The sequence below is a fragment of the Argentina anserina genome, chromosome 1 (assembly GCF_933775445.1).
Source record: "Argentina anserina chromosome 1, drPotAnse1.1, whole genome shotgun sequence".
In the NCBI taxonomy this organism is placed as follows: Eukaryota; Viridiplantae; Streptophyta; class Magnoliopsida; order Rosales; family Rosaceae; genus Argentina; species Argentina anserina.
This window is the reverse complement of record NC_065872.1, coordinates 6,297,939-6,325,758: the sequence shown is the minus strand read 5'-3', so window position 1 is coordinate 6,325,758 and position 27,820 is coordinate 6,297,939. Positions and strand designations below refer to the sequence as shown.

General features: G+C 38.7%; 6 protein-coding genes and 1 non-coding gene across 8 annotated transcripts; 4 read left to right on the top strand and 3 right to left on the bottom strand.

Moving 5' to 3' along the window:
• Nucleotides 1-2,069: 2,069 nt before the first annotated feature.
• LOC126789888 (U-box domain-containing protein 5) lies at nucleotides 2,070-6,852 on the top strand. Its single transcript, XM_050515964.1, has 6 exons — nucleotides 2,070-2,361; nucleotides 2,478-2,555; nucleotides 3,215-3,400; nucleotides 3,877-3,984; nucleotides 4,232-5,379; nucleotides 5,734-6,852. Exons 2-6 carry the CDS (start codon nucleotides 2,499-2,501, stop codon nucleotides 6,515-6,517), a joined length of 2,283 nt encoding a protein of 760 aa, XP_050371921.1. The 5' UTR covers nucleotides 2,070-2,361; nucleotides 2,478-2,498; the 3' UTR covers nucleotides 6,518-6,852.
• A 316-nt stretch (nucleotides 6,853-7,168) lies between these two features.
• On the top strand, nucleotides 7,169-7,242 carry TRNAN-GUU (transfer RNA asparagine (anticodon GUU)). Its single transcript has one exon. It is a non-coding gene; the product is annotated as a tRNA-Asn (tRNA).
• Nucleotides 7,243-7,275: 33 nt separating this feature from the next.
• Nucleotides 7,276-8,835, top strand: LOC126790042 (anaphase-promoting complex subunit 10). The gene is made up of 6 exons (XM_050516172.1): nucleotides 7,276-7,539; nucleotides 7,621-7,681; nucleotides 7,792-7,884; nucleotides 7,966-8,036; nucleotides 8,401-8,505; nucleotides 8,583-8,835. The coding sequence occupies exons 1-6, from the start codon at nucleotides 7,364-7,366 to the stop codon at nucleotides 8,650-8,652; spliced, it is 576 nt and encodes a 191-aa protein (XP_050372129.1). The 5' UTR covers nucleotides 7,276-7,363; the 3' UTR covers nucleotides 8,653-8,835.
• Nucleotides 8,836-9,269: 434 nt separating this feature from the next.
• Nucleotides 9,270-11,732, bottom strand: LOC126789924 (tubby-like F-box protein 5). 2 transcript variants are annotated; one of them, XM_050516009.1, is made up of 5 exons: nucleotides 11,409-11,732; nucleotides 10,749-11,106; nucleotides 10,565-10,652; nucleotides 10,138-10,267; nucleotides 9,270-10,053 (listed from the first exon to the last, which is right to left on the bottom strand). In XM_050516009.1, exons 2-5 carry the CDS (start codon nucleotides 11,103-11,105, stop codon nucleotides 9,372-9,374), a joined length of 1,257 nt encoding a protein of 418 aa, XP_050371966.1. In that variant the 5' UTR covers nucleotide 11,106; nucleotides 11,409-11,732; the 3' UTR covers nucleotides 9,270-9,371. The 2 variants fall into 2 exon arrangements, with proteins under 2 accessions (XP_050371966.1, XP_050371974.1); XM_050516017.1 differs by having other exon boundaries at nucleotides 11,418-11,732.
• Nucleotides 11,733-20,280: 8,548 nt separating this feature from the next.
• Nucleotides 20,281-22,504, top strand: LOC126789915 (laccase-11-like). Its single transcript, XM_050515998.1, has 5 exons — nucleotides 20,281-20,420; nucleotides 20,530-20,681; nucleotides 20,782-21,155; nucleotides 21,295-22,218; nucleotides 22,320-22,504. Exons 1-5 carry the CDS (start codon nucleotides 20,301-20,303, stop codon nucleotides 22,448-22,450), a joined length of 1,701 nt encoding a protein of 566 aa, XP_050371955.1. The 5' UTR covers nucleotides 20,281-20,300; the 3' UTR covers nucleotides 22,451-22,504.
• Nucleotides 22,505-22,595: 91 nt separating this feature from the next.
• On the bottom strand, nucleotides 22,596-25,078 carry LOC126790050 (uncharacterized). Its single transcript, XM_050516183.1, has 3 exons — nucleotides 24,710-25,078; nucleotides 23,622-24,306; nucleotides 22,596-23,543 (listed from the first exon to the last, which is right to left on the bottom strand). Exons 1-2 carry the CDS (start codon nucleotides 25,024-25,026, stop codon nucleotides 24,054-24,056), a joined length of 570 nt encoding a protein of 189 aa, XP_050372140.1. The 5' UTR covers nucleotides 25,027-25,078; the 3' UTR covers nucleotides 22,596-23,543; nucleotides 23,622-24,053.
• Nucleotides 23,104-23,990, bottom strand: LOC126800646 (ultraviolet-B receptor UVR8-like). Its single transcript, XM_050528043.1, has 2 exons — nucleotides 23,761-23,990; nucleotides 23,104-23,617 (listed from the first exon to the last, which is right to left on the bottom strand). Exons 1-2 carry the CDS (start codon nucleotides 23,988-23,990, stop codon nucleotides 23,104-23,106), a joined length of 744 nt encoding a protein of 247 aa, XP_050384000.1.
• Nucleotides 25,079-27,820: the final 2,742 nt, after the last annotated feature.

Sequence of the window (27,820 nt, the reverse complement as noted above, 5' to 3'; positions counted from 1 at the left end):
CCCTTACAAATGAAACTCATTTAGGAATTTTAGGCTAAAACCCATCTGCATGGGATGTTGCTCGACTTCATAGAACTGCACAACTTTCCCTCGAGTCTTGGACTTCTCTCCACTTTCCTTTTTCTGTTTCTCATGAACCTCTTTCAATCTATATGTTTTCATTATTTTGTTCTCTCCTCGAAAAAATTGGAGAAGGCAAGGGGAAATGTTAACGTACTAGGTTATTTTAGGTTAAAACGACTTGATATATACTCTATACTCGATCAAATTCTTAAATATGAGAAAGTTAATTACGCTTAAAGAGTGTGATCTATGTACTTATAATGACGTTCTTCATTTGATAATGAAATCTGAGGGAGTAAAGATTTTCTTTACATTTATATTTGACAACATTTCTGTAAAGATGGAACCAATAGGTCTTTTCATGACATGGAACTCTTTTTTCCACATATCATGTCAAACACTAATCCTGCTCCGTCCCTGCTGACCACTAGAAATCAAGAACATTGTTATATAAACTGTTGAACCGGATTAATGAGAGCGGTATTAACAATTGATGAGAGTGACAAGTTGAGAATTGAGGTTAAGGTGAGGTTATTTGCATGTATGTTTTGGGGTCTCTACGGAGGGAGGATTTACAGGTGCAGACGTCTGTACCGTACTGATTTGGCGTTTTCGACGACGGCATGACGCAACGAAAGGACGGACCATGACAACCAACCTCCCAGTGGTTATGTTTGTACCGATCGAAGCTTCATCAGCGACCCACGGTAGCCGGATCGCGAAATCTACCTAAAAACTTGATTTTTGCAGATTTCGGCCGATGGAGCTCTAAAGATGAGATCATGAGGAGGTGGGTAGTGCGACTGTGCTAGTCCGCCATACCATTGTAGTTTGCCATCGCCGAAATCCGTGTGGACGTCCGCACTCGAAGAGCTCCCCTATGGAGAACATGTATCATCATCAAAGTGTTCATTCTACATCACCCCAAACTCATTGAGCTTACATATCTCGAGAATCTAGAGCCCAGATTTTCTACTACTTAGCTTTCAGGTATGCCCTACATGTCACGCGTAGGATCCTTTTCCTATTGATAAAAGCACTAAAGCAGTCCTCACCAAATAAATCAAAACAATAATTACTCTTACCTTGATTCACTATTCACCAGTCAACATATTCTATAGCAAAATTAGATGGCAAATATCTTCTTGAAGCATTGACAGAATCTTCTAGGTTATAGAAGGGAAGAAATATGGAAGCTACTGGTAATGGTCATCAGGTTATCAGCAACTACTTCGGGTAAATGGTGGTTATTAAATTACGCCTGTCAATGGCGTCACGCACTTTCTTAATCGTTTCTCTTTGGACTTTATTGTTGGGTGTTACAGACCCTTCAAATTAGTCTGCGCTTAGAAATGTCAGCACTTCAGCCACTCCTTTTACAATTCACAAGTGGTTCATAAAAACCATCATCACATCCATCACACATGAATCGTAGTTTCGATTTTGGATGAGAAATTTTCGTACTACTCCACTATATTTAATATACGTTCGTGTATATCTCATGAACGCATTAGTCATCCCATTTTGATCTAAGAATTAATGACTGAAGCCCACCCACGTAACAGTAGAAAAGGAATGCATAGTAGGATTAGTATCCAATCTCAAATCCAAGAACCAAAAATTATTGAATCTCTTTTACCACTTAATTGCAATTCAGAATTAGATTTTTTGAGGCAATGGTGGAGCCCAAATTGCACACCATTGTTCATTTGTACAAAATCGTCACAGGCACATCCCTGTGCCAAGTTCACAAAGCCATGAGCTTTCCTGTGTTTGCGATGGCTGTTTTGCCCTCATATGCTGATCAAGACCCGGACAGCTTCTTGATCGTTGACTGGTCTGAATGCCACTAGCAGATAATAAAGTCTCATTCTTTGAGCAAATTTTAGTTTGGTTTTAATTTTTTAGCGCAAAGACTTGGTTGGCCCAAGACTTGAACAACTTGGGGTTGCTTTACTTTTCCACTTTTATTACTCTCGTCTTGGTTTGTTTTGTTATTGAAGCTTTGTTCTTTGGTTGGTTCTCTGTTGAAGTCTCTATCTTTCTGTGATAATGGGTTTCTGGGCTCCATCTCCATCTATCTGCAAAAAAGCTGAGTTCTGCTTGAAATTGGAGAATTTTGTTGTGCACTTTGTAGTTTCATAGCTAGGCTGGGACTCTGCGGATTTTAAGTTAGCATAGGAACTTGGGACTTAGAGTTCTTGTTGAAGGTTGATAATTTGGAAGTAATTTTCTGAGTGGTGTGTGAAGAAGGCTGAGGAGGAAGTTTATGGTTATAGTTCTGTTTTCTGCTACTTGGTGAGTCATTGTTTCCTTCATTTATAAACCTATTGTTTCCTTCATTTTCTTTGGCTTCTTTTGCTCAACTAGTTGTTATCAAGATGACCAACTTTTTCTTGTTATTGAATTCCCAGATATGAGATAATTCCCACTGAATGGGTACTGATGCTGCTGAAGTAGTAGAGACAGTGAGAAAGCTGTACTCCTTTAAGGTATCATATCACAAAGTAGTCTCTGATTTTGCTTAGCATGGTGTTTGACTTTGGTGTGCGTCTAATTTTGTAGATATATCAATTTCTAATCAGCTGTTGCGACATGTTCTTAACAAACCTGATGAAATTGTGAACTGACTAGCTTGTAAGTTGTAATTGATGTAATGAAGGTGAGGTTCAGATGTTTACAGAAGTGGCTCTATACATCTTTCTCACGGTTTATGTAAATCCTATAGTTGTTTTTGAGACATGGCTTGAATTTATACATATTTCCCATGGCTTTCAATATCTAATCAGCTCTTACAACATTTTCGTTTTTGGAGAGCAAATTATATGATGTTCCTGAGCTTTCTGTAGCTGATGTAGAAACTTGCGATTTGAGAAGGCACGTCAGAGCTTATACTGACTTTCTTTCGAGAAGACACAAATTACGCTATGTCAGTTTGTTTATTGGAAATCTGTTTATAGGTTAAGAACTTAAAATGTATCAAGTTGAATACTATTGGAGCGATTTTGGAATTACAAACAATGAGGATACCCTCTGAATGTTATTGAGTGTCAGACTTGGGATTGCCGTGTATCATACTTTGTGTGCATTGATTAAAATGTCTAGTCATATTTGTTGGGTAATCACTCATCACAGATTAATCATGTCTCAGATTCACCGTACAATGTGCAATGAACTTTGGAACTTGGTGGAGAGAATATCAAAGATATTTCCTGACATAGAAGCAGCAAGACCTCGTTGTTCAACAGGAATACAGGCTCTATGCATGTTGAATCGTGCAATTGAGAAAACCAAGCAACTTGTACAGTGTTGCAGCGAGTCTAGCAAACTCTACCTGGTATGTAACCTCGGATCTCAGATGATTAAGTGTAACATGGTTGATGGAATGAAAGATTTATCATGTGTCAGCTTGCTAGTTACTATTCAAATAACTGCAAAAATGAAAAGATGATATGAAAATGAATAAAGTTCTTGTTGGAACAACAACTTTGATTGCTCTATGCTGCCTCACTAACATGGGTGATTGGCCATCCTGCCTGAGTAAATGCCGGAGCATCTAAGATAATTAGCGCATCTTTTTCCTATTTCAAGGCAACCTATACAATTGCTTCAGTCATCATTATGATCCATTGGATAAGCTTTGTCCTTTAAAAACTCTTTTGACGAGCATACTCCAATGGCTATGGATTAAATATTTTGCTGAATTGTCATCAGGATGTTTTTTCCTTGTCATTTGCTGGGTGCATTATGTTCAGTATGATCTCGGCAGTTCCTTGTCATCTATGATTGATATTTCTGTTTAATCATTTGCAGGCGTTTACAGGGGATGTGATAGTCTCAAGATTTTATAAATCAAGGAACTTGTTGGAGCAAAGTTTGTGCCAGATTCAGGGTTCGGTTCCAGTGATTTTGGTGACAGAGGTCTGTCAAATCCCTACTCAGAAATGTAGATGCCCTTTTGATATTTCCCTTTCCCCAAAAGGCTGGATTCTCTTTCGATGGGGGGATCTGAACATAACCTTGGGTTGGGATTTTTTATTTAAAAATAATGACAGCATCACCTCTTTCTGAGTTTCTGTATTTTCTCCATATATTTCCTTTCTTTGTTTTCGTACCAGTTTAAGTCTTTGTTATTTAGTTGAGCTGATGAGAAGTGTGCCACTTGCAGATCTCTAAAATAGTTTATGATCTTAGGGCTGCAACATTTAAACTGGATCCATCTGAACAAGAGGCTGGGGAGGTGGTCCGGCAATTGCTCCAGCAAGATGCTTCTGCATCAAACTCGGTGGAAGATTTTGAACTCAAGGCTTTTCAACTAGCATCTCTGAGGCTCCATATTACCTCATCAAAGGAAGTTTTAATAGAGAGAAGATCTCTTAAGAAGTTGCTACAAAAAGTTGGTGACAGTGACCCTAAAAAAAAGCAGATCTTGACATATTTCTTGCATCTATTCAAGAAGTATGGAAACTTAATGTTGGAAAAGCAGACAGAGAGTGCCTCTTTTTGGCAACAAGGATCACTTGCTGGTGAGGATTCTGGCAATGCCTCGGGATATAATCAGTCTGCTGAAGGTAATCTTCACACTGGTTGTGGGGAGTATGAAAAGCAAAGTGACATGTTGCTTAGAGCTGAACCTCCTAAGGAATATTTGTGTGGAATATCTTCCAGATTGATGTACGATCCTGTTGTCATTGCTTCTGGACAAACATATGAAAGGATGTGGATACAAAAGTGGTTTGATGAGGGAAATGATACATGCCCAAAAACTGATACCAAACTTGCCCACCTTTCATTAACTCCAAATACTGCCATGAAGGACTTAACATCAAGGTGGTGTACCAAGTATGGAGTCACCATTCCCAACCCAAGTATGCAACCAGAAGCACTTAGGTCATGGGAAATGTCTTCCACTTCCATTGCTAGTTTAGGCAGTTCTATGAATGATCTACATCTGCCAATGGATCTCAGCACCATGTCATTTGGATCCATAGATACTAGTTTCAATTCTAAGACAGATGATAGCTCAAGTCTGGTGCAGATTAATGATGAATCTCTGAAATTCCGGTATGTTAAACAGTATGAGACAGATTTGGAATTCCTATCTACTATTAGTGAGCTCAAATGGGATTCCCAATGCAAGGCTGTTGAAGATGTTAGAAACCTCTTGAAATCCAATCCTCAAGCTTCATATGCTATGTCCTCAGAGAATTTTGTCAAACCTCTCATCAAGTTTTTAAGGGATGCCTATGATCAGGATGATGTAGAGGCTCAGAGAAATGGATTTAGATTATTATCTGCTTTTGTGAGCAAAAACAGGTAATTTCCAACTTATTGCTGAGAATCACTTTCTATTAGTTGTCTAAGTTGTGGAATCTTGGGCTCGCAAACTGTTTATTCCAACATGTTAAGGCAACTTTTGGGGGGTTCTTAATTCTTCTTTAATAATGGTTTGGGTTATAAGCTTATAGCATGCACTTTTATGGTGTTTTTTTTTTTGAAAAGGCACTTTTATGGTGTTTGACTAGGGAATTGCATAGCTATTGAATACATATTGTAGGTTTTTCTTGTATGTGCCTTTTGCTTGTTCTAACTGTATTATTGATTGTGCTTTTGCTCTTACATATGGATCGGTGTGAACAAATCATTAATATTTTTCTTGTTACCCTGCAGAAATGGAATATCTTATTTTTGTGAAGACACATATAGTCTGTTAGTATCTTCTCTTGATTCAAAGGTAAAGGAAGAAGGTCTTGCCGTAATGGAAATTCTGTCTGTCCACGAGGATTGTAGAGGTAACATCTCATCATCTGGTGCACTCAAATCCATTCTGACCCTTCTCGACTCCCAGATCAGTAGTATACAAGGGAAAGCCCTTAAAATTTTGTACAACTTGTCTCTCAGTAGAGATGTTTGTTCGGAGATGGTATCCTTGGAGTGCATCCCAAATTTGGTTCCTCTCTTTCGAGACAGTGCTCTTAGTGGAAATTGTGTCTCTGTATTGAAAAATCTGTGTGATTCTGACCGGGCCAGGATTTCTATTGTTGAAACTGATGGATGCATTGCTTCTGTTGTTGAAGTCCTAGAGTATGGCAGTAAAGAGCATCAAGAGCATGCCGTTGATATCCTCCTTTCTTTATGCTCTCAGCGCATTGACTATTGTCGTTTGGTCATGGAAGAGGGTGTTATTCCTGGTCTTGTCAATTCATCTACCAATGGGACAGAGAGAGCAAGGATAAACGCAATGGAAGTTCTACGTCTTTTGAGAGATATTGACTATGTCGCTGAGCATGAATCTGGTGAACCTGAGCCTGAGCCTGAGCCTGAGGCACCTCCAGATGAGCTACCTAGAGACATTGGAAATCATCCAAACGGGAAGAAAGCATCCAAGGCATCACTTTTTTTTGGATCACTATTCTCAAAACCAAGTTCTCTTTCACCGAAAAAGAAGAAATGAAGCCTATGCTTTCAGCTTGTCCTGCAATGCAGATCAACACAGAAGCTGCCTTGTAAAGAGTCACTGGTTCGAACTGAAGAATGATTATCGTCATTGACATAGGTTAAGTATATAGGGTTGGGGATTGATGGGTTTTTGTGCTGATACTGATCAAACATAGTTTAAGCCATGATTGTGAGCTTTTAGTCTTCATTCATAAAGGAAGAAGCTCCTTTTCCGATATATACTCCTGATCGATCAAAATGTATAGTATTAAGTAGGTTGATATGTAATTGAATGGTTTTAAAAGATTTTTTATGTACTGAATATCTTTGCATCAGGTTTCCAGGACTCTTCATCCCTTGGTTCTTGAAGTTCAAGACACATCTTATACATTGTCTTTTAGTACTCAGATACACGTTTTGACCGAATCACTCATCCATGCTTCTAATTTTTAAATCAAATTTTTAGACAAATATGTTGCATCTTAAATAGTTAAATTACATCACTGACTCGTGCAAGAACAATTCTTCACTACCCTCGCGCAAAGAACCATTCAACAACCTCGTCGCAGTTTGAATATTCTTCAACTCCTTGCTCATCATCTCAAACTGTCCATTTCATCCAGATCCTACCGATACTATATGTAATAAAGTATCTGACACATCAACAGCTGGGGTAGCTCAGTTGGTTAGAGCGTGTGGCTGTTAACCACAAGGTCGGAGGTTCGAGCCCTCCTCCTAGCGCTTTTTAAGCTATTTTCTTTATCTAGGGTTTATGATTCCACTTGGGAATTTAGCTACTTGATCAACTTAGGGGTCTTTTTTGTTTGTTTGTTTGGGGGGCTTGGGTTTAGGGAATCCGAGAATGGCGGAATCATCAGAGGGAGAAGAGGAAGGGAAGCTGACAGTAGGGAACCAAGTGCTGTTGGTGGAAGACGATCTCCGAGAAATGGGCAAGAACGCCGCCTGGAGCGTCAGCTCCTGGAAATCCGGCAACGGCGTGTCGTATCTCCGCGACGACAATCTCGACACTTACTGGCAGTCTCTGCTTCCCCACTTATCTTCTATCATCGTACCTGAACTGAGTTTGATTCTAGTTTGATCTTCTTTTTTGGTCTGTAGATCCGACGGTGCTCAGCCTCATTCGGTCAACATTCAGTTCCAGAAGAAAGTGAAGCTCCAAGTGAGTGTTAATTGTTAAAGTACACTGCTCTTTGTTTTTTTTTTAGCTCTTTTTCAAATATTGTTAAACTGGGTTCTGAACTTTTCTGATTTGTTTGGTATAAATTCAAGCTTGTTGTTCTGTACGTGGATTTCAAGCTTGATGAGAGCTATACGCCATCTAAGATATCCATTCGTGCTGGGGATGGCTTCCACAACTTGAAGGTATTAATGTTTATATATAGTGTTATAGGATCTTAGGCTACACACCAATGTGGTTAACTTTGATAATAGTGCTGATTTCAGGACATAAAAAGTGTTGAGCTCGATAAGCCGAGGGGGTGGATTCATATATCATTGTCTGGAAATGATGCAAGGTAAGCACTGAGACTATTTGTTGGTTTTCTTAACCAGTGTAGAAAATTATTGGGTTGTAAACTTTTAGTTTGATTAGACTACATTGCTGTGTCACTGCATTAAGTTTGTGTTGTAAGAGCTTACATAAATAATGTGTAACACTAAATTTGAAACTTGTGTACCTATCTGACTGAGTTGGGTTCAATGGCACCTGCTATTTCATTTCAATAGCACCTTGCTAATTCATTTTATAAGACAGTGAAACATCCTCAGCCATTTGTATGGTTGAGAAATGATTGGCATAATAGATTCATGTGGGATTGCTGTATAGTTTCTCATGTTGGATTTCAAATTTTGATACTATAATGCTGATTTTTGTGGCAGGGAAACTTTTGTCAACACGTTTATGCTGCAAATCTCTGTGTTATCAAATCATCTTAATGGGAGGGACACACATGTGCGCCAGATCAAACTCTATGGCCCTAGACCGTGCGTATCTTTCACTTGCTGTTTGATTGTTGATGCTGAATAATTTGGTGTGATCTTTTAGTATTTGTGCTATGCAGGAACCCTATTCCGCATCAGCCATTTCAGTTCACTTCAAGGGAGTTCATTACCCATGCTTCCATCAGGTGAGAAATGCGGCCCAGCATGCAAAGGGATGGAAAGATTGGACCTTGAGTTTCAACTTAGAATCCTAATCTAGTCCAAACACAGCCGAGAAGTTTTTCTTTGTAATATATTTGCATGTTCACTGGTAAAAATAATGTTATTTGATCTATTCATTGAATGGTTTCAAGTTTCAATTGAGCTCTGTTAACAAGCTTCGAAGTTTCATCTTTTGGTGTGGCCTAATTGCTCTGTTAAAAATACATCCTTATACTTCAAGCTCTATTTTGAACTGGAGCAATTGTTTGGATACGACTAATTAGATTCTAAACTGCAAAAGCAAGAATTCATGCCATTACGAAAACGAAGTCTATGTCACCTAAAGTGCCAAGCATGACTCATCTGCGCGAATCATCCTTCAGCTGTCACTTGTCAGAGTTCCATCATCAATTCAATTTTCCAGAACTGACAGCTCAAGTGGATTTAGAATGAATGAAGATGGTGATGCTGGAGACCAAATGGTGTTTAGAAAATCACATGTTTCAATCGATGACGGTCATTCGACCTCTTGATTTAAATTTCAGTTGTACCAATGAGACAAAACGAACAACAGCCAACTGACTGCATATCAACGATTTCCATCATGATCAAAGCATGAAGAAGTTTTATGTAAAACATAATGATCATACATGCCATTCAATATTAATAAAGAGATTCAGAAAATGATGATCATGTTCTACAATGCTTCATTCACAGGCTGGTTTGGTGTCGAAGGTGCTTAAGCAGATTGCAAATGCTTGGAAACAGGACAGCGGGTAGCGGTAATCCATGGTGAAGATGTCTTTTCCAATCTTTCCAAACTGCAAGATTACCCTATCTTGCTGTTCGGCCGAAACATTGTGGGATGGATCAACAGATGCGACAAGCTGGAAATTTTTAACAGAAGCCACTGTAACACGGCCTCTGAAGTTAAGGCACCAGCATTGGAGCTGCTCATGCCACCTTGGAGACTTGTTTTTCAAAACCAGCGGTTCGGCACCCGGGTCAGATACAAGTGGTGACTGCAAAAAGGGTGTAGATGGCATAGAGTTGAAATCTGTGACTAGCTCCTTGTCTTTTAAACCAGGGGAGAGAGAAAATTGTTCATCATAGACTTGTGGGAAAAATGTTGGTGTTGGGGCGGTACCTCCCTCCTGAATAGAAGATACAGGAATAGAGTTCATAGCACACTGCATTCTTCTTGGGCCTCTAGTGCGGAGAATATTGAGCTCATAAGAGACAGTCCCGACATTGTAGGTACATGCTGAAACTCTTGGAGATACCTGCTTAGAACTAAACCTTCGAGATGATCTACAATTTGGTTGGACTACTGCATCACATGTCGGTTGGCTATCATATATGGTAAACTTGGTGCCCAAGAAGTTGGACCTGGCAAAAGTTTGTGGTATAAGATTTCAACATACATAAAGAATAGATGATAAAAGAATTTGCAAATGTCGTAACAATACTAACCTCAGTTTACCAACATATGTGCTGCTAGCTCGAGAGAAATCATCTGCGACCAATGATATAACAAACTCTGTGCGTGTTGCCCTTCTGATCCTTTTGGCTGCCAACAGTTTTTTATCTCTCACGCTCTCACCTGTCAATTAACAAGACAAGTCAGCACCACATTGCTACTGGAAACTTTACTCTCATAAATGATTCAGGTCATTTTATTATGTCGTTAATATTTGAGACACAGAGAATGCCAGATGGAGCAAAATAACTCCTAGATAAGGTCATCTCAATGAACTATGACTAATATTCCGACAATACTTTATCTTACTGTGTTGGGAAGCAACTATCTGTTGAAATGCTATTCTCAGTTAATCGACACAGTTCGTGCACCAATAAAGCAACAATGTGTTACAATATGTCTATTAAGAACTAGACTCACCAGGCACCAGACCAAAGTAGAGGTAAAATGTGGAAGTTGCTCTATCCCTTTTGATGAAGCACTGCATTGGAGACTCGCGAGGCCCCGGCTACACAAAATCACACCAAAGTAATGCTACTTCAGATGACGCAGTGAGTACAGCAACAAAAATACTATTTTTCGACAATGAAGTACAAGATGATACCTGCTTCAACGAGATGGGAAATGTGAGCCTTCCACATTCTTCAGGAGTTTTCACAATCTCCCTCGTAACATCCCTCCACGACTTACAAACCGAAGCGCAAAAGACGACAGATTTCCGAGCAGGCCACGACGCCTCACTCTCTTCAACCCTCTCAATTATATCCAACAGCAACTCCGGAGGCATGTTCGCCCACTGACCCTGTTGAATCACATGAGTTGTAGGGGTTGAAGCCAGATCAGGAGAAATATGCGACATGGTCCGACTGTGCCGAAGCTTCCTCTCACCCACTCTCCTCGACATGCTCCCAATCCCATCTCTCATTTCCCTCAGCTCGCGAACAATGTGCTTCAACGACATCCTACCAAACCAAATCATACAACATCAATATTCCTCCCCCATATTCATATCAAATCAAAATACCAAACTTGATGACTATGAACTCGAAGCCAGGCTCATTTTCGTAACGTGAAACTCTCAGAGGAGTTTATTTTAAGTACTAAAATGGCTGCACATTACAGAAATACCAGGATAAAAAACAACAAATTACAAATTTGAAGTCTTTTTCAATGCACATTAAAATTTCGATCAAAGTTTCGACATTTTGGCCAAATCAAATAAATTAAAAAGATAATTTTTAATATCTACAAACAAGAAACCAACCCGCCGAACCTCTGCAGCTTTCAAAGGCGAAGATTCCAGAAACGGGGGGCTGAAGAGAAGCTTCTAGAAGGTTTCTGGATCGCAAATCGGAGAACCACGGCCAGTCTCGGTGACGACGAGGACGAGAAGGACCATGCGCTCTCCGACTTGGTCTATTCCGAGAACATAGCGATATCACATCCTCATCATGGCCGAAACCACCGCCGTCGCCGCCACGTCAGCACCGTAACGGCCAAACCGGAGCTGGGATCTCACGGCCAGGAGGAGGGAGCGAGTCTCGTGTTTTTTTTTTGGCTGGCTCGAAAATACGGATCTCCAGGCGCTCCTTTTTGCAGCTTCCATTTTAATAGCCCCCGTTAAACTAGGAAATTATTTTTGAGCTGTAATTTTATATTGGGCGGAATCACCTGTCTCATCACTCATTTTAATGAACCAATAAATGTATGAGACGTGGACATCAAATTTCCACTTTAATTCCGTAATTTTTTTATTTTTATAATGACCGATGTAACGACATGATACCTTAACCTCAAATCACATTTAACATGAAGGGAATATCTAAAAGTTGAGGTGCAATCAAATCACATAGTGACTTGTATGTTTTACTCCCAACAGAATTTGCACACTTCAAAGTTCAAATATCACATTTTTTTATGAACAATGTAGAAATATCTAGGCTCATATGTTCAAATTTCATCAATTTTCCACTTTCTTTGCGTTTAACACTGAAACGAGTTAAATGAACTATCAGTAACAGAGTGTATTTCGTGTTTCAACGGTGTGCGTGTACCAGTATCACGTGATGAGGCACGTGACTTTTCAAAAGCGCCTTGGTTAGTCTCCGTCTGTGAACCCAAACCCGAACAACCCCCAAACTCAAACCCGATGGCGGAATCCTTGCTCCAATTCCAATTTCGCCAACCAATTCCGGTGACATCTCACCGCCACCCACCATCTGTGCTCTGTCAGAGGAAGAGCAACATCAATGCCCGAAATCTAGCCGAGGGAAAAGAGGATTACAGATGTGCGGCGGTGATGAAGAACAAAAGGAGGAAAAACCTAGATTAGCTCTTATCTGAGAAATTAAAGGTGAAAATGTTCTAGAATTCAAGAGATGGTCAAGTGATTATCAAGAAGGATGAAAAGAAGGCCGCCGGAACTCTGACTCGGGGCCGAGAACTTCTAATTCTCCAAATCTCCAATATGCCTATGTTTTGGTTTTGTCGACTGCTTTCTTGACTCTTACATATGAGACATGAGTTTTGCAGAGGAGAAGGAGAGAAATTGAATGATGGTGGTTGCTTGTCCAACAGTGACAAGACGGCGTCGGCGCACGGCTAAGCGGCGTCGTTTCGTTCGGATATAGAGAGAAGAGAGAGAAATTGGTAGGCATTCTTGAAAAAAGAAAAAAATCTGATGGCTGGGATTTGTTTTCATAAAGTAACGGCTAATATGTCTTGATTTCATAAAACTATTGAACGGTGCTGAAGCACCGTGGTGTATACAATTCTATCAAACCCACCGACATTTGAGAAACATGATACAACACATTTCATTTTCTTTGAACATTTTTTTTTTGTCAAAGTAAAGTAAAGATATATCTGCAAACAGCACTAATTAGTTCTTCATTTGAGTATCTTACTTTTATAAACGCACGGTTTTAGTTTTGCTAACATGTCCATGTTGGCTTGTCAATGTTCGATATTATTCAACTGTCTGCCTCATATACAGGCATTGAGCCTAGACCTTATCTCCTTTATAAGTTTGATTATCTAGGTTCTTAGATAGAGGCCTATTTATGGATAAACAAAGCATATGTTATTTTAGGCGTGAGAACAACATGCAGTTGTTGCTTTTATTTGATTTGAAAGGCTCGTGCAACATCGTGAGGTAAGCAACTCTCTCGAGGGAATGAACTTGGACGTTGGAAGGCAAACTGTTATTAGGGCTCGTCAACGGGCCGGGTTCAGTCCGGTCAGGCCCATGAGTGACGGGTCCCGGCCGGCTCGGGTAAGGCTTTAATAAATTTAAATAAGTGACGGGCCGGGTATTTTCAAAAATACGAAGATCAAAGTCCGCCCACCTAAGGCGGGTTTTTGCGGACTTTTACGGGTCAGGCCTTACGGGCTTATATTAGAAAAACAATATAATACTCTAATTTAAGGGTTCGAAAAAATAAAAGAATTATTAGAAAACATTCTAAAACAAAAGTCACAAATAAATTCTAGTTTCGAAATATTGTCGATCGACACCAATAGATGTGATCGATATATATATACATAGGGATCGTGTAAAAATTTCATCCAATTCTGACCTCATTTAACCGTCGAAATTTTCGGTCAACAAAAAAAATAAGCGTTTTCACATAATAAAACCTCATTGACCGGGGCTTTGCCATATAGTTTTCTCGTTGCGACCACGCACGATCGGTGACAAAAATTAGGTGATTTCAAATATGTAAATAAATTTCCGCATTCGCATCTTTATAATTAGTCCCCCCTTAGGGCATATTAGTGTTGTTTTTGGTTTACCGGAAATTCCGACGGTTAAACGAGGTCTGAATTGGATGAAATTTTAAAATGATCATTAAATATATATATTGATCACATCGGATGGTGTCGATCGATTCCGAGAAGCTTCCTTCATATATTCGCTTCATAATGCGATAGTTTTATTATAAACCTAATATAAATGTTATAATACATTAATGGACATTTCGGCGATCGACAACTCCAATTCAAAATATGGTCGATCGACACCAGTAGATGTGATTGGTATATATATTTAGGAAACCCGTAAAAATTTCGTCCGTTTTAGACATGATTTGACCATTCGTACCAACGGTCAACTAAAAAAGAGGTGTTTTGAAATATTTAAACCCCATTGACCGGGGTTTTGCCAAATAGATTTCTTCAGTTCGACCACGCACGATAGGTAACAAAAATTAGGTGATTTCATATATGCAAACGGCTTTCGGCATTCGCATATTTGTAAAAGGTCATCCCTTGTGGCATATTAGTGGTGTTTTCGATTTACCGAAAATTCTGACGGTTAAACGAAGTCCGAATTGGATTAAATTTTTACATGGTCACTAAATATATATACCGATCACATCGGCTAGTGTCGATCGATTCCGATAGGTTTCCTTTATATAGTCACTTCATAATGTGATAGTTTTATTATAAACATAATATAAAGGTTATAACACATTAGTGGACACTTCGGCGATCGACAACTCCAATTAAAATATGCTCGATCGACACCAGTAGATGTGATCAGTATATATATTGAGGGAACCCGTAAAAATTTCTTCCGTTTTTGACATGGTTTGACCGTTCGTACCAACGGTCAACTAAAAAAGAGGCGTTTTGACATATTTAAACCCCATTGACCGGGACTTTACCAAATAGATTTCTTCAGTTCGACCGCGCACGATAGGTACAAAAATTAGGTGATTTCATATATGCAAACGGCTTTAAGTATTCGCATATTTGTAATAGGTCCTCCCTTAGGGCATATTAGTGGTGTTTTCGATTTACCAAAAATTCTGACGGTCAAACGAAGTCCGAATTGGATGAAATTTTTACAGGATCACTAAATATATATACCAATCACATCGGCTGGTGTCGATCGATCCCGACAAGTTTCTTTCATATAGTCGTTTCATAATGCGATAGTTTTAATATAAACCTAATATAAAGGTTATGATACATTAGTAGACGCTTCGGCGATCAATAACTCTAGTTGAAATATGGTCGATCGACATCAGTAGATGTGATCGGTATATATATTTAGGGAACCCCGTAAAAATTTCGTCCGTTTTGAATATTGTTTGACCGTCCGTACCTACGGTCAACAAAGAAAAATGCGTTTTGACATATTAAAATCCTCACTGACCGGGACTTTGCCAAATGGGTTTCCTTGGTGTAACCGCACACAATCAGTGACAAAAATTAGGTGATTTCAGATATGCAAACGACTTTTGGTGTTCGCATTTTGGTAATGGGTCTTCCCTTATGACATATTAGTGTTGTTTTCAGTTTACCGGACATTCCGACGGTCAAACGAGTTCCGAATTGGATGAAATTTTTACAGGGTCACTAAATATATATACTGATCATATCGACTGGTGTCGATCGATCCCGAGAAGTTTCCTTAATATAGTTGCTTCATAATGCAATAGTTTTATTCTAAACCTAATAAAATATGTATGTATAATATTTTATTATTTGGCGGGCTTTTACGGGCTTTTGGCGGGCCGGGCCGGGCCGGGTTTCACACCTCTAATTTAAGCCCAGCCTTCTACCCACGGAAGCGGGTTTTGACGGGCTTTTCTCGCTGGCTGGGTTAGGTAAAAGCCCGTCGGACTTGCGGGCATCCGCGGGCTTTTCGAGTCCGCGGGTTAAATGATGAGGCCTAACTGTTATGGTAAGTAAGGTTTAGCCTAGGTTACACGGAAACGCGCATTTCCGGCTGTTTCCCATTTCCAAAACGGAAACGTTTCTGAAACGCCAGGAAACGCGTTTCGTTGGAAACGCGTTTCCAAAAAAGTAAAATTTGGAAACGTCTGGGAAACGCGTTTCTCGTAAAACAGAAACGCCTTAGTAATTATCTTGGAAACGCGAGGGTAGATTCGGCTATTCAGTATTAGGTTACTCTCTCCCTCGATCTCTCATTCTTCTCCGCCTCTTTCATTCGTCTCTGTCTTGCGCCTCTCTCTCTAGTCTGTTCTCTGTCTTCTTCTTCTTCCCAATCTTCTCCAATCTCTCTCTCTCTCTCTCTCTCTCTATCTCTCCATACAAGGAGCCTACTTATGCGGCTCTTCTCCCTAAGTCCCACCGTCAATCTGCCATCGCTGGTTAAGGAGCTCGATTCGCACAGGTTCTGCGGCCTCTTCTCTGTAAGTCCCACCGTCAATCCTTAAGGAGCTCGATTCGCACAGGTCTGATCGCACTTCAATTTATTTTTCTAGTTTCGAATTTAGCTTTTCGCTTTTATAGGGTTTGAATTTCAATTTTCAATTGAGCTGATTGTTTTCATTTTTTAATTGGATTTGGGGTAAAGGCGACGGCGGTTGGCTTGGTTTTGGGCATGAGAACTCGGCGTTTCTGCCCACATTGAATCCCTATTTGGATTCGATACTGTGCGTTTCGCTTGGTGGGTTGCACTCTGTTTCGCTCACCACTCTCGGCGAGGTCTATACTTGGTCAGTACTATAGTAAAGACTTCACATTTCTAGCATTTCATTAATTGCATTCTCTAGTTTAGAAAAGTTTGTTGCTTTTGTTATTGTCACATTGGATTAATGATTTATGTGTATTGAAGATATGACTGTGTAGCAGAATGTGGTTTAATATTTCTTTGTCTTATTCTCAACTTGTAATCTAATATCATCAGGAACACTATGCCAAGACGCACACCTGTTATTTCTATTGTAACCACATTGGATTTTGATTTGGAATGTGTTGATGAAGTTCTTTGTTATTTCTATTGTAATTTAATTATGAACTTTTGTTTACATTTGGATTGATTGATTTCAATTAGTAACCATTTGTTGATTTTTTTTCAATTATATATTTATATTTATATATATAATAAATATTTTTTTTTGACGTTTCCGTCACGTTTCCTATCGGACTATATTTCGATTTTGACGTTTTCGCGTTTCGGAAACTCCCCGTTTCCGTGCAACCTAGGTTTTAGCTCAATGTGCTTGGAAATATCCCACAAATTGATACAATCCGATTGTTTTAGTAATAATCCACTAATCTCACATTATTAAAGTCCGATCATAGCTAATATATGATACACTTTAGTTCGAATATTTAGGATACACTAAAATGTATGCAAGGGGAAACTAAAACTATGATACATTAGCAATCCACACTTCAGTTAATGTGTATGCAAGAGGGAATTCGAACTAAAACTGATACATTTGCTATCTTCCGCAGAGCTAGCAAATTTGAGTGATGATTTCCCATATATTCTTGATATAAATTTTGTTACTCAAGATATATGTTACTCAATATATATATATATATATGTTTTTTTAATATTTATGTTTTTTTCGCATTTTGCATCACTTATTAGAGTTGTTACTTGAAAAGTTTTTAAGAACAAAATTTAAATTTGGGTTTTTTTGCATATATTAGCGTAAATAATCTCTGTCCTAGTTAGCAGCTAGCCCCATCCAACAACAATGTACAAATATTTGAAGTTTAATACTTTAAGGGTGGTGTTATTGACACACCCTTAATTATAATTGACACACCCTACTAATGATATAAACCAATAAGAACCAAGTAAAAGTTGTAGGGTGCATTAAAAAAGTAATAAAATATATATAAGGTGTGTTAATAACAATTCCCTACTTTAATAATTAGAGTAAACATAATCAATTAATATTGTTCATTTCAGTCATTATTCCCATTTTTATTTTCATTCCTAGTTTTCTATATCCATGGAGAACATGAAAGTCCTACCTACACAAACCCTAGCTAGCGCGGATCAGAATGTCAACCAACTGAACTAAATATCAAGAAAACCCAGTGCACGTTTGATTGTCCAAACGAAAACATGTAAACAATGAGATATTCTTGGCAAGATACAACTGTTGCATGGGATAGCTGGTGGTAATGGTAGGTTGATAAAGTGTGGAGCCCTAATGCGTGCGACGTCCACTAGATATAATGCAACCATGTTATTTGTCTCATCAATTATTATTAAGGTTTGATTGAGGAGGAGACATACTCTATAACGTACAGAGCTGCAAGTATAATAATCAGTTGGTTGGATTTCGATGGCGACTGTAAATTTGTCCAGCTCCTTGCCAGCCTTTATCGACGTGCTCAGTGCTCCTTTCTCGCTCTCTATCGTTATACTGTTTATGAACCTAGCCTTTACTAATCAGCGATCCATGCCTTTTCTCTTCTCTTCCACAGAACTGCTAAGACGTCATGATTTATGTTACTGTTTCTGTCGATCGTTCGAAGATCTGGGCAAGTACGTACAGGTTTATATGTGCAAGTTATGAATATCTGATATTAGCTAGACACAATGACGAGTCCCCAGGACCGGCAAGAATAGCTTGAATTAATTACTCATTTGCGATATGACTTAAACTATAATGAATATCAAGCAAATTAATACGCCCGTAATTAGGTACATGCATTTTGATGGTATATCAACATCAGATATAAAACTATTGGCAAAATCAATTTGTCCCCTATACTAATACATGAATTGGCAACAAAACAGCTGCGGCTTTTGGTTTTCACTTGCAGTAATTGAGTCTGGCTGATCGATGTTTGAAACTTAACATGTTATAAATTAAGTAATAGCAAATGTAAACCTAATTTTCGCCAGTAGCTTATACTGTGATTACTAATTTAAGGTACATATCAATGTCAATGAAACATGCATAAATAGCATTATGAACGGCATATTGGAGGAGATCTATCAATGTATATATATCATTATGTCTAACTGTCTAAGCTTTTGTTATACGCACCAACAATAGTCAACTTGAGGTAGGTGTCATCAGCTTGAAATTAGTTTTAGTATAATTTGCTATTAAACTGAAAAAACTTAAACAATGCAAAGGTGTGCTATTGTGTTAATTAATTAAAATTGATTTAGATAGCTATTGAGCTCATATTGCTCCTCACGCATCCTGGTAACAAAAGCTTGATCGATCCGGAAATCCCAAATTAAGTACTTTTGAAGAGTTGAAGGTAGGCATACCATTGGAGCACATAGTGGTACACTGGTACGTACTGTACTATATATATTTATATATAGCAGCGTTTTATGACATGCTCGACTGATGCAAGTGCAGGTCTTCATTGTAGAAAATCCCTACGTACGTACATATGCAGAACTCACGAGCTTTGATATATGAAGAGATGGAAGAACTTTAATTTGAGAAAGTATATTATAAAGTAGTTAAGCCAACAATAAGTTGTATCTGTTACATATATCTGTATCTGCAGTTCCATTACATAATGCTTTGGCTAGAAGCAAGAGGAAATCTGTTTTGGAAGTAGCTTAATGAAATGATGCCCCAATCGTTTAAGTCTGTATTAGCAAAAGCTTAGCTTCTCTCAATCTTTAGTTAATCATAGCTTCTGATCTACACGTGTCAGTATTCTGTGTAATTTCAGAAAGCTATATTTTGTTGTAACAACTCTTATCTTCTTCATGTTTGAATACAAAGAGAAAAGTAATCTCTCTTTTATCATCTTCAAGCTTAGCTTTTACCAATAAGCAAAAATGAAAACAACCCTAATTGCCAGAAGGAATTAAAACTCTCCTTGCCTAAAAAGAAACAATTAATGATTCACCTTCTATGAGATCTTTGATATACACGTACAAAAATCGTTAATAACTTAACCAGGTTTTTAGAGAATGACATCTGACCCAGAGAAACATACCAGCAGTAAAGCATTTCCATTGCATAGTTGGCGCTCAATTTGAAACCAAAGATCAATTTCATTACGCATATCATCTTGATTATTAAATCGATCCCTCAACCTTAAAGGTAAAGTTTAGTAGACCTAGCTTAGCTCGATCTGCATTCGGGTCTCGGTTAATTTCCATATATATCAGATATATGCCTTTCATATCTATCCTTTATGGTTTTAAAATCTGGGGTTCCTGTAAACTTCTCCTTCGGTTTATAGCAATCCCAGCCTTAAAGTCAGTCAAAGCCAGTGTAGTCCTTATCAGTATTTTGCTTCCAAGCTAGGACCCTTCACAAATCTCACCTAATGAACCAGCCCCGTGTAACAAACTAATGGAAGGATTCATATAAATATTTGAGATTTCTGGCTCCAATATGCATCATCATATAAACACATCACAGTTGAATTTGTTCTATCCAAGCCAGAGAAAATGGCTAGCATTAGCAGCTGGAATCCGATTTTTTGTGGGTTGGCCATTGTTTTCTTTGCCTTGTTTCTTGGTTCATTCACTTCTCCAGCAGAAGCTGCCATAAAGAAATACCAATTTGATGTAAGTTATTATTGATTTATTATGATATCAATACAATCATGGCTCAGAAATAAGGGGATAGAGAGGTACGTACAGTGGTTTGATGACATACATCTTTGTGCTTTGACAGATACAAGTGAAGAATGTGAGTAGATTGTGTCATGCAAAACCCATTGTCACTGTAAATGGGAGGTTTCCGGGGCCAACGATCTATGCCAGGGAAGGAGATAGCGTTCTTGTCAATGTTACAAACCATGCACAATATAACATGTCAATTCACTGGTAAGAAATAAACATTGATTTGGTAGACAATATGACATGTTATGTTTTAGCTGGAGAAACGTTAACATTGATATTCCATCTCATTGCAATGTTATTACAGGCATGGATTGAAACAGTACCGAAATGGTTGGGCGGATGGACCAGCATATGTGACACAATGTCCTATCCAGACTGGAAATAGCTACACCTATGCCTTCAATGTAACAGGCCAAAGAGGAACTTTGTGGTGGCATGCACATATCTTCTGGCTAAGAGCCACTGTCTATGGAGCAATTGTCATCATGCCTAAACAAGGCACCCCATTTCCGTTTCCACAGCCACATAGGGAAGCCGAGATTGTACTAGGAGAGTGGTGGAATGCGGATGTTGAAGAAGTTGTCAAGCAAGGAAACAAGATGGGCTTGCCTCCAAACTCCTCAGATGCTCACACCATCAATGGCAAGCCAGGGCCATTGTTTCCATGTTCGGAGAAGCGTAAGCAAGCCATTTCCCAGTCTCTTTTGCATTGATGCCTGAAAAACTAAAATTACAAGCTTTAGAACATTTGATAATTAAAGCCAACCTACCATACAAACTTCTAAATTGAACATATTGGTCTATTTTCATGGTTCAGATACATATGCAATGGAGGTTGAGCAGGGGAAGACATATCTATTGAGAATCATCAACGCAGCGCTCAACGACGAACTTTTCTTTGGCATTGCTGGTCACAACTTGACAGTAGTGGAGGTTGATGCAGTTTACACTAAACCATTCACTACTCAAGCCATACGAATTGCACCAGGCCAAACCACAAACGTTCTGGTCCAAGCTAATCAAGTCCCAAATAGGTACTTCATGGCTGCTAGGCCTTTCATGGATGCTCCACTTCAAATAGACAACAAGACTGTCACGGCCATACTTCAATATAGAGGAGTCCCCAACTCTGTTCTACCAATCCTTCCCCAACTTCCTTCCTCTAATGACACCACTTTTGCTTTAGGGTACAACAAGAAGCTCAAAAGCCTAAACACACCAAAATTCCCAGCAAATGTTCCTCTCAAAGTTGACAGACACCTGTTCATCACTGTTGGTTTTGGAACACAATCTTGCCCAAGTTGCCTCAACGGAACACGATTTGTTGCTTCCTTGAATAATATCACTTTTGAGATGCCCCAGGTTGCGCTTTTGCAAGCTCATTACTTCAACATCACAGGGGTGTTTAAGACTAACTTCCCTGACAAGCCACCAACTCCTTTCAACTATACTGGTGCACCCCTCACAGCCAATCTTGGTACTTCAAAAGGCACCAGGCTGAGCAAGATTGCGTTCAACTCTACAGTTGAGTTGGTTTTGCAGGACACTAATCTTCTAACAGTGGAGTCACATCCATTCCATCTTCATGGATACAACTTCTTTGTTGTTGGGACCGGCATTGGGAACTTTGATCCTGCCAAGGACCCGGCAAAGTACAACTTAGTTGATCCTGTTGAGAGAAATACCGTCAGCGTTCCCACGGGTGGTTGGACTGCCATTCGTTTCAGAGCTGATAATCCAGGTATGGCACCAAACTACATTTTCTGAAACCACATCGTCTAAGCAATGCTAGATTATTCATCATCATTAGTGTATTAAGCTTATCCTTATTTGGATGTCTAGGCGTTTGGTTTATGCACTGTCATTTGGAGCTTCATACCGGATGGGGATTGAAGATGGCATTTGTTGTTGAAGATGGACTGGGCAAACATCAATCTGTTCTGCCTCCGCCTAAGGACCTTCCACAATGCTGATGATTCACGGACACCAATCTGGTTTAATTTGGAGTAACGCATACTTTGCACCTCCTGCAGAAGTTGCAGAAGGTTATAAGGTTTCTCAGAATATGCAAACAACAACTACTGCAAAAGCACTAAAGCAGAAGTTTATTTGTGTGAGATTGTAATGTAACAAATACACCAAGCCTACTGTGTAAAATCTTCTTCTTCCATATATTTCTCTTGTACCAAGTGAAAGTCAACATTCTAGAGATTTTTCACTTTGAATCCATAATATACGATTCTATTTTGTTTCTGTCATCTCAATCTCAAACGAACGACCACGCGATCAGACAAAGTTATTATACATTGACATTCCACCATAACAAAGGAAATGAAGATGGCTGGACAATGCATTGTCCATTGCAGTTGGAACCATTCCCTCTTCAATCCTAAAAATCATTTATAATGAGGATTGATACTTCAGGATAACTTGCAGCACCATTATTTTTGTTTCTTTTGTTGGCTGGTGTTCATATTCTGGAGGAAATGAGGACTGATACTTCAGGATAACTTGCAGCAATATAGAATCTCATCAAAGTGAACATGAAGCTGAGTGAAGCACAAAAGTGATGATACAAAATCATTTAGATATTTCATGTCATTCGGCAATTAAGACCAAATTATGATCAAATCCTGATACAATCCTCTACAGAGTCCAGCAAAATTGGTTCAGGTTCGTCATACGAGCTTCCTAACCCAAGCCTTCCATTCTTACCAGAACCCCAAACCCAAACTTCTCTCTTAGACGTGAGAGCAATGGAATGCACGCGACCTCCTGATACTGATACGGGAGTTTCCCCTTCCAATCCTTCAACTCCCAATGGAATATTTTCTGGTCCACCCCTACCGAGCTGAGAGGTCTGGTTCCAGCCCCATGTATCAATTCCAGCTGCTCCTCCTATAACATCTGACGATGGAACCTGGCAAATTGCCAATGAATGGCCAAGCCCGGCTGCTATAGACATTGGACAGAAGCTTATATCAACAGGAAGCAATCCTAAATCCTGTTTTTCTCTTCCCAAATGACCATATACGTTGCTCCCACAGCTCAGTAGTGTCCCATCACCTGAAACAACTCTACAATTAGAACAAACATCCTCGAGCAGATATCTATATCTGCAGAAGCATATATCTGTAAACCTACCACAAAGAATTAATGGATGATCAAGAGTTCAAGACCACATGCAATGTCTATTACTTTAGTACAATGTAGTTCCCTCACTAAACTGGGTTCCCAAACTATTGGCATGCTATTTTCCTCGGCCATTCCATCTAAAACCAACTTCTCAGCAGCTTCAAAAGATGAACTGGACAGTTCTTGATTACTCGAAGTAGATTCTAGTTGAGATGTCTTCGAAAATTCTTTAATGCTTCCTAACCTACCATCAGCAAAATAACCCCAACCAAACAACTTTCCATCCTCAGTCAATGCAACAGCATGCCCCCAACCAAGTGCAACCTGCCACAGAACATTTGTGCTCCAACAACTTCCATCTTGTGAAGTAAACAACATTCAAATATCCTAGACAAAGTTCATGCATTTTAATTCCATTTCTAGCCAATCGGAAAGATTGTATCATTGCGTATCATTCAGTATTCCTATCTTAAGCATAAGGGTTATTTTCTCTCCAGAAAGTGCTTCAACTCGGGAAGGCACCACAGCCTCCATGACTTGCTCTCCCAGACCAAGCTGCCCACGCTTTGACTTCCCCCAAACCCACAAAGAACCATCATCTCCAATAGCCGCAGAAAGGACACCAGATGCAAATGCAGAATAAACATTCACTCGATCCAACCCTGGTACTCGCCTTGGCTCATTCCACAAATCTCTGCTAATAACAACTGCTCAATATCCCACATTTCACCATTTTTCAATTCATATAAAATGCAGAAAGTAAGTGACACAACAATCAGGAACTCCATCAAAATGGGGTCTTCAACATCAATCCAAAAATAAAACAAAAAAGTCCATGTCTTTGGTTAATCTTTGCCACCACATTAACAAATTACATTACTGAATTTTACTCTTGAAAAGTTATTTATCTAACAACAAGCACAAGACTAGTAACATTACAGTTGTCATTAACTGCATTAACATAACTATTTTCTCTGAATTCTCAAACTCAAATCAATTACTACACAATAATAGAACTACAAAGGGCTAAAAGGGTAATTTATGCTACTCCTTAGAGCTCAAACAACAGAAAGAAGCTGTGAAGCTGAAACCTTTACCTCGGGGAAGAACCGCCACGGCCGAGCTGGGCCTCGAGGTCACGTCCCCAAGCCCAAAGCTGACCGTCGGAAGTGACGGCGAGGGAGTGATAATGCCCGGCGGTGACGCTGGTGATGTCGGAAGGCAGAAAAGGGACACGGGTGGGTTCGTAGGCGTCGACACCGAGGCCCATTAAGGAAGTGGGCAAACCCAGAGCGCCGTGGTTGCCGTCGCCGAAGCTCATGACGGCTGTTGTGGTGGTCATGCATCTCTGAAACCTCTGGACCACTGCGTTTAACAGACGCTGGTTCTTCACCAGCGATCCTAGTCCCGGCATCGATTACACAATTGTGTTTTTAAGCGACAAAAAATTGTGGATTTATTTTTCTATATAAAGTTATGTGGTCGGAGCCATATTGAGGTGGATCCGACCCGTTCAGTACGTGTTGCAAATCTTTGCGTTTACTTATCCACAATAAAATTAGTAAGGAATATGAATCGGAATGAATAAGAGACATAATAGAATAATGCTTGATGAGAATGATATTAATTACGATTGTTGTTATTTACTTACGATAAGAAATCAGAGTTAAATTTAGGTTAATTACTAAAATACCCTTTTACAAATTGGATAAAAATCACTCTCTCATCGGTGTTTCTTTTGCAACGCTTGATTAAAATATGCAACAGATATGTAACGTTGGAAATTCATAAAATCAATGAAGCTATAAAGTACAATTGCTTTGGTTCTGCCCACTTGATTAGTGAATATCATAAGCTAATTAGAAATTTCCCATAAATCTATACTTATAGCAAAAGCTACTATTACATGCACCAATACTGATTAATCAATACTCAAGAAACTCAAACACATTACAAAATAAGTTAAAATTGCAAGCATTTGCTTTGGTTCTGCCCACTTGATGAGTATATATATCAAGCTGATCAGAGATTTCCCATAAATATGATTCTTCTTATGGTGTGCTAGAATATTAAAAAATGGCTACCATCTCCTCTACTAACACATTTTTGGTTGCCCTTAGTTGGCCTTTACTAGCTAAAATTTGACACAACTTATGAAAGGATTGTCTATCCATTCTCAGTTGATCAATACATATAGCATCACTCCAATAAACAAGAGAATACATGTACTCTACTTGTTTATATAGTCTAGTGGTTGAGGATCGACTTGGTTGACGATGTTTTTTTTACAGCTAGGTTGATATACTCATAACCGGCAACAAACACAGCAAATAGTATTTGAAGGTTGGCAAACAATGCATTAATGGTGATAAGTATTTTTCTGGACAAACTTAGACGAGCCATATATATCTACATCACATAAAACCAATTATTCAATCAAGTATCCAACCAATATTATAACATATGATAGTCCAAGGAAAACATTGAATAAAAGATTAAAAATCAAACATGGCCCAGAGACAATCTTCAAATTGTAATTTCCAATGCAAGGAAATAACTTTCAATCAAGATACATAAAAACCCATATATCAAATCCAACTAGAGAAGCAATATCTTGCGAAGATGGTCAGCTCAAAGGTTCAAAATTCACTAAACCCAGCAATTTCAATACCTAAAAATGGAGGTATAAGTAGTTAGGATTTCTCATCATAATATTAGCATAATGTAGGACAATGTTCAATATGAGAATTCATACAAACATGAATTAAGTCCAGCAGATTGATGGATATATAAACATTACATTCCATTATACCAAACATGAATCTGAGTTGGTATCAGAGCTTTACCTTGGCCAATAATGATTAAAGGAGTGGATAGTGATAAGGGTGAGGGGAAACACATGATTGGCAACATAAACATTCTAGGGTCTTAAAAGTGATGCATACCTAGCTCTGTTCATCTTTCATTTCCTCCTCTTGAATCAAGGAATTGTTAAATAGTTCTTGTTTATTTGGATAGAATTGGAAAGTAAACATGAATTTGAACCTAGCTAATTATGGAGGGTGTGGATGTCACGTAAGAAAGATATCACAATGGATAAAAAATTATAAATTTTCAATTCAGCAAAATAACATATATCCATAGAACCATACTATTCCGAATTTTGAATACAATTTCCAAAATTGATAGATCCCAAATCTGATTTTTTTAAAGAAGTCTGAGGCATGCCTAATTTCCTCACAAGCTCAACATTGGGTAATACACTGAGGCATAGTTTCTCATCATAATATTAGCATAAGCAATCATGAAATGGGTATTACCCAGACTAAGGCATGCTCAATTTCCTCACAAGCTCAACATTGGGTATCAAATTCTTGGATATATTTCAAGTAAAAAAAAGAAGAAAGATTGAAGCTAAATCTTGTGAAGATTTCAACAAAGATCATGCCAACTTGTGATGTAGAAATGAGAACTAAAGAGAGAAGAGAAGATGATTGAAGAACAAAGGATAAGAACACTACCACAACATGGGATCTAGGTTTACCTTGTAGCGGCAACGTTTCTTTCGTTTATTCTCTTATGTTGTTGTGAATAATGGTTGCTCAAGACTAATGCATGTTTACTAGGGTTGGGTAGTTAATTGAATGAGGATATTTTTGGAAGAATTTGTCATCCCCCCCTCATTCCGACCTCCTCCCTCAATATTACGATTATGTGTCTTTTCAAGAACTAATTCCGTATTTAGATGGTGGGACCTACCACAAATCTCATTCATCTACACACGTAAACACCAGAATGGAATTGATTCTGGGGGAATACAACTCTATTCCGAGTAAGTAAACATATCATTATAGTCATGAGCTCGGAGTCGGAGTATTTCATTTTGTGAATCCTCTTGTTTATTTTCATACATTATTGAATGATTATGAATCCTCTCATTTCGAAGAGTCTCTCTTACAGAATCACATTAAAATCATTAAGTTTCTTCAATCTATATAAATGAACATAGGTGGTCTATATTATGTATTAAGATGATACAAAGGGGAGCTATATATTATAAGTGCACATCAAGCGATTAACAGTTTTAGCACGCAATGATTAAGGCGGGTCATATATATGATGTTCTACATACAAGTTCCTACACCGAATTGAAGCAGTTAAGGACTGCTATTATGTAAACTAAAATAGTTTAGGGGTGTCATGCCATG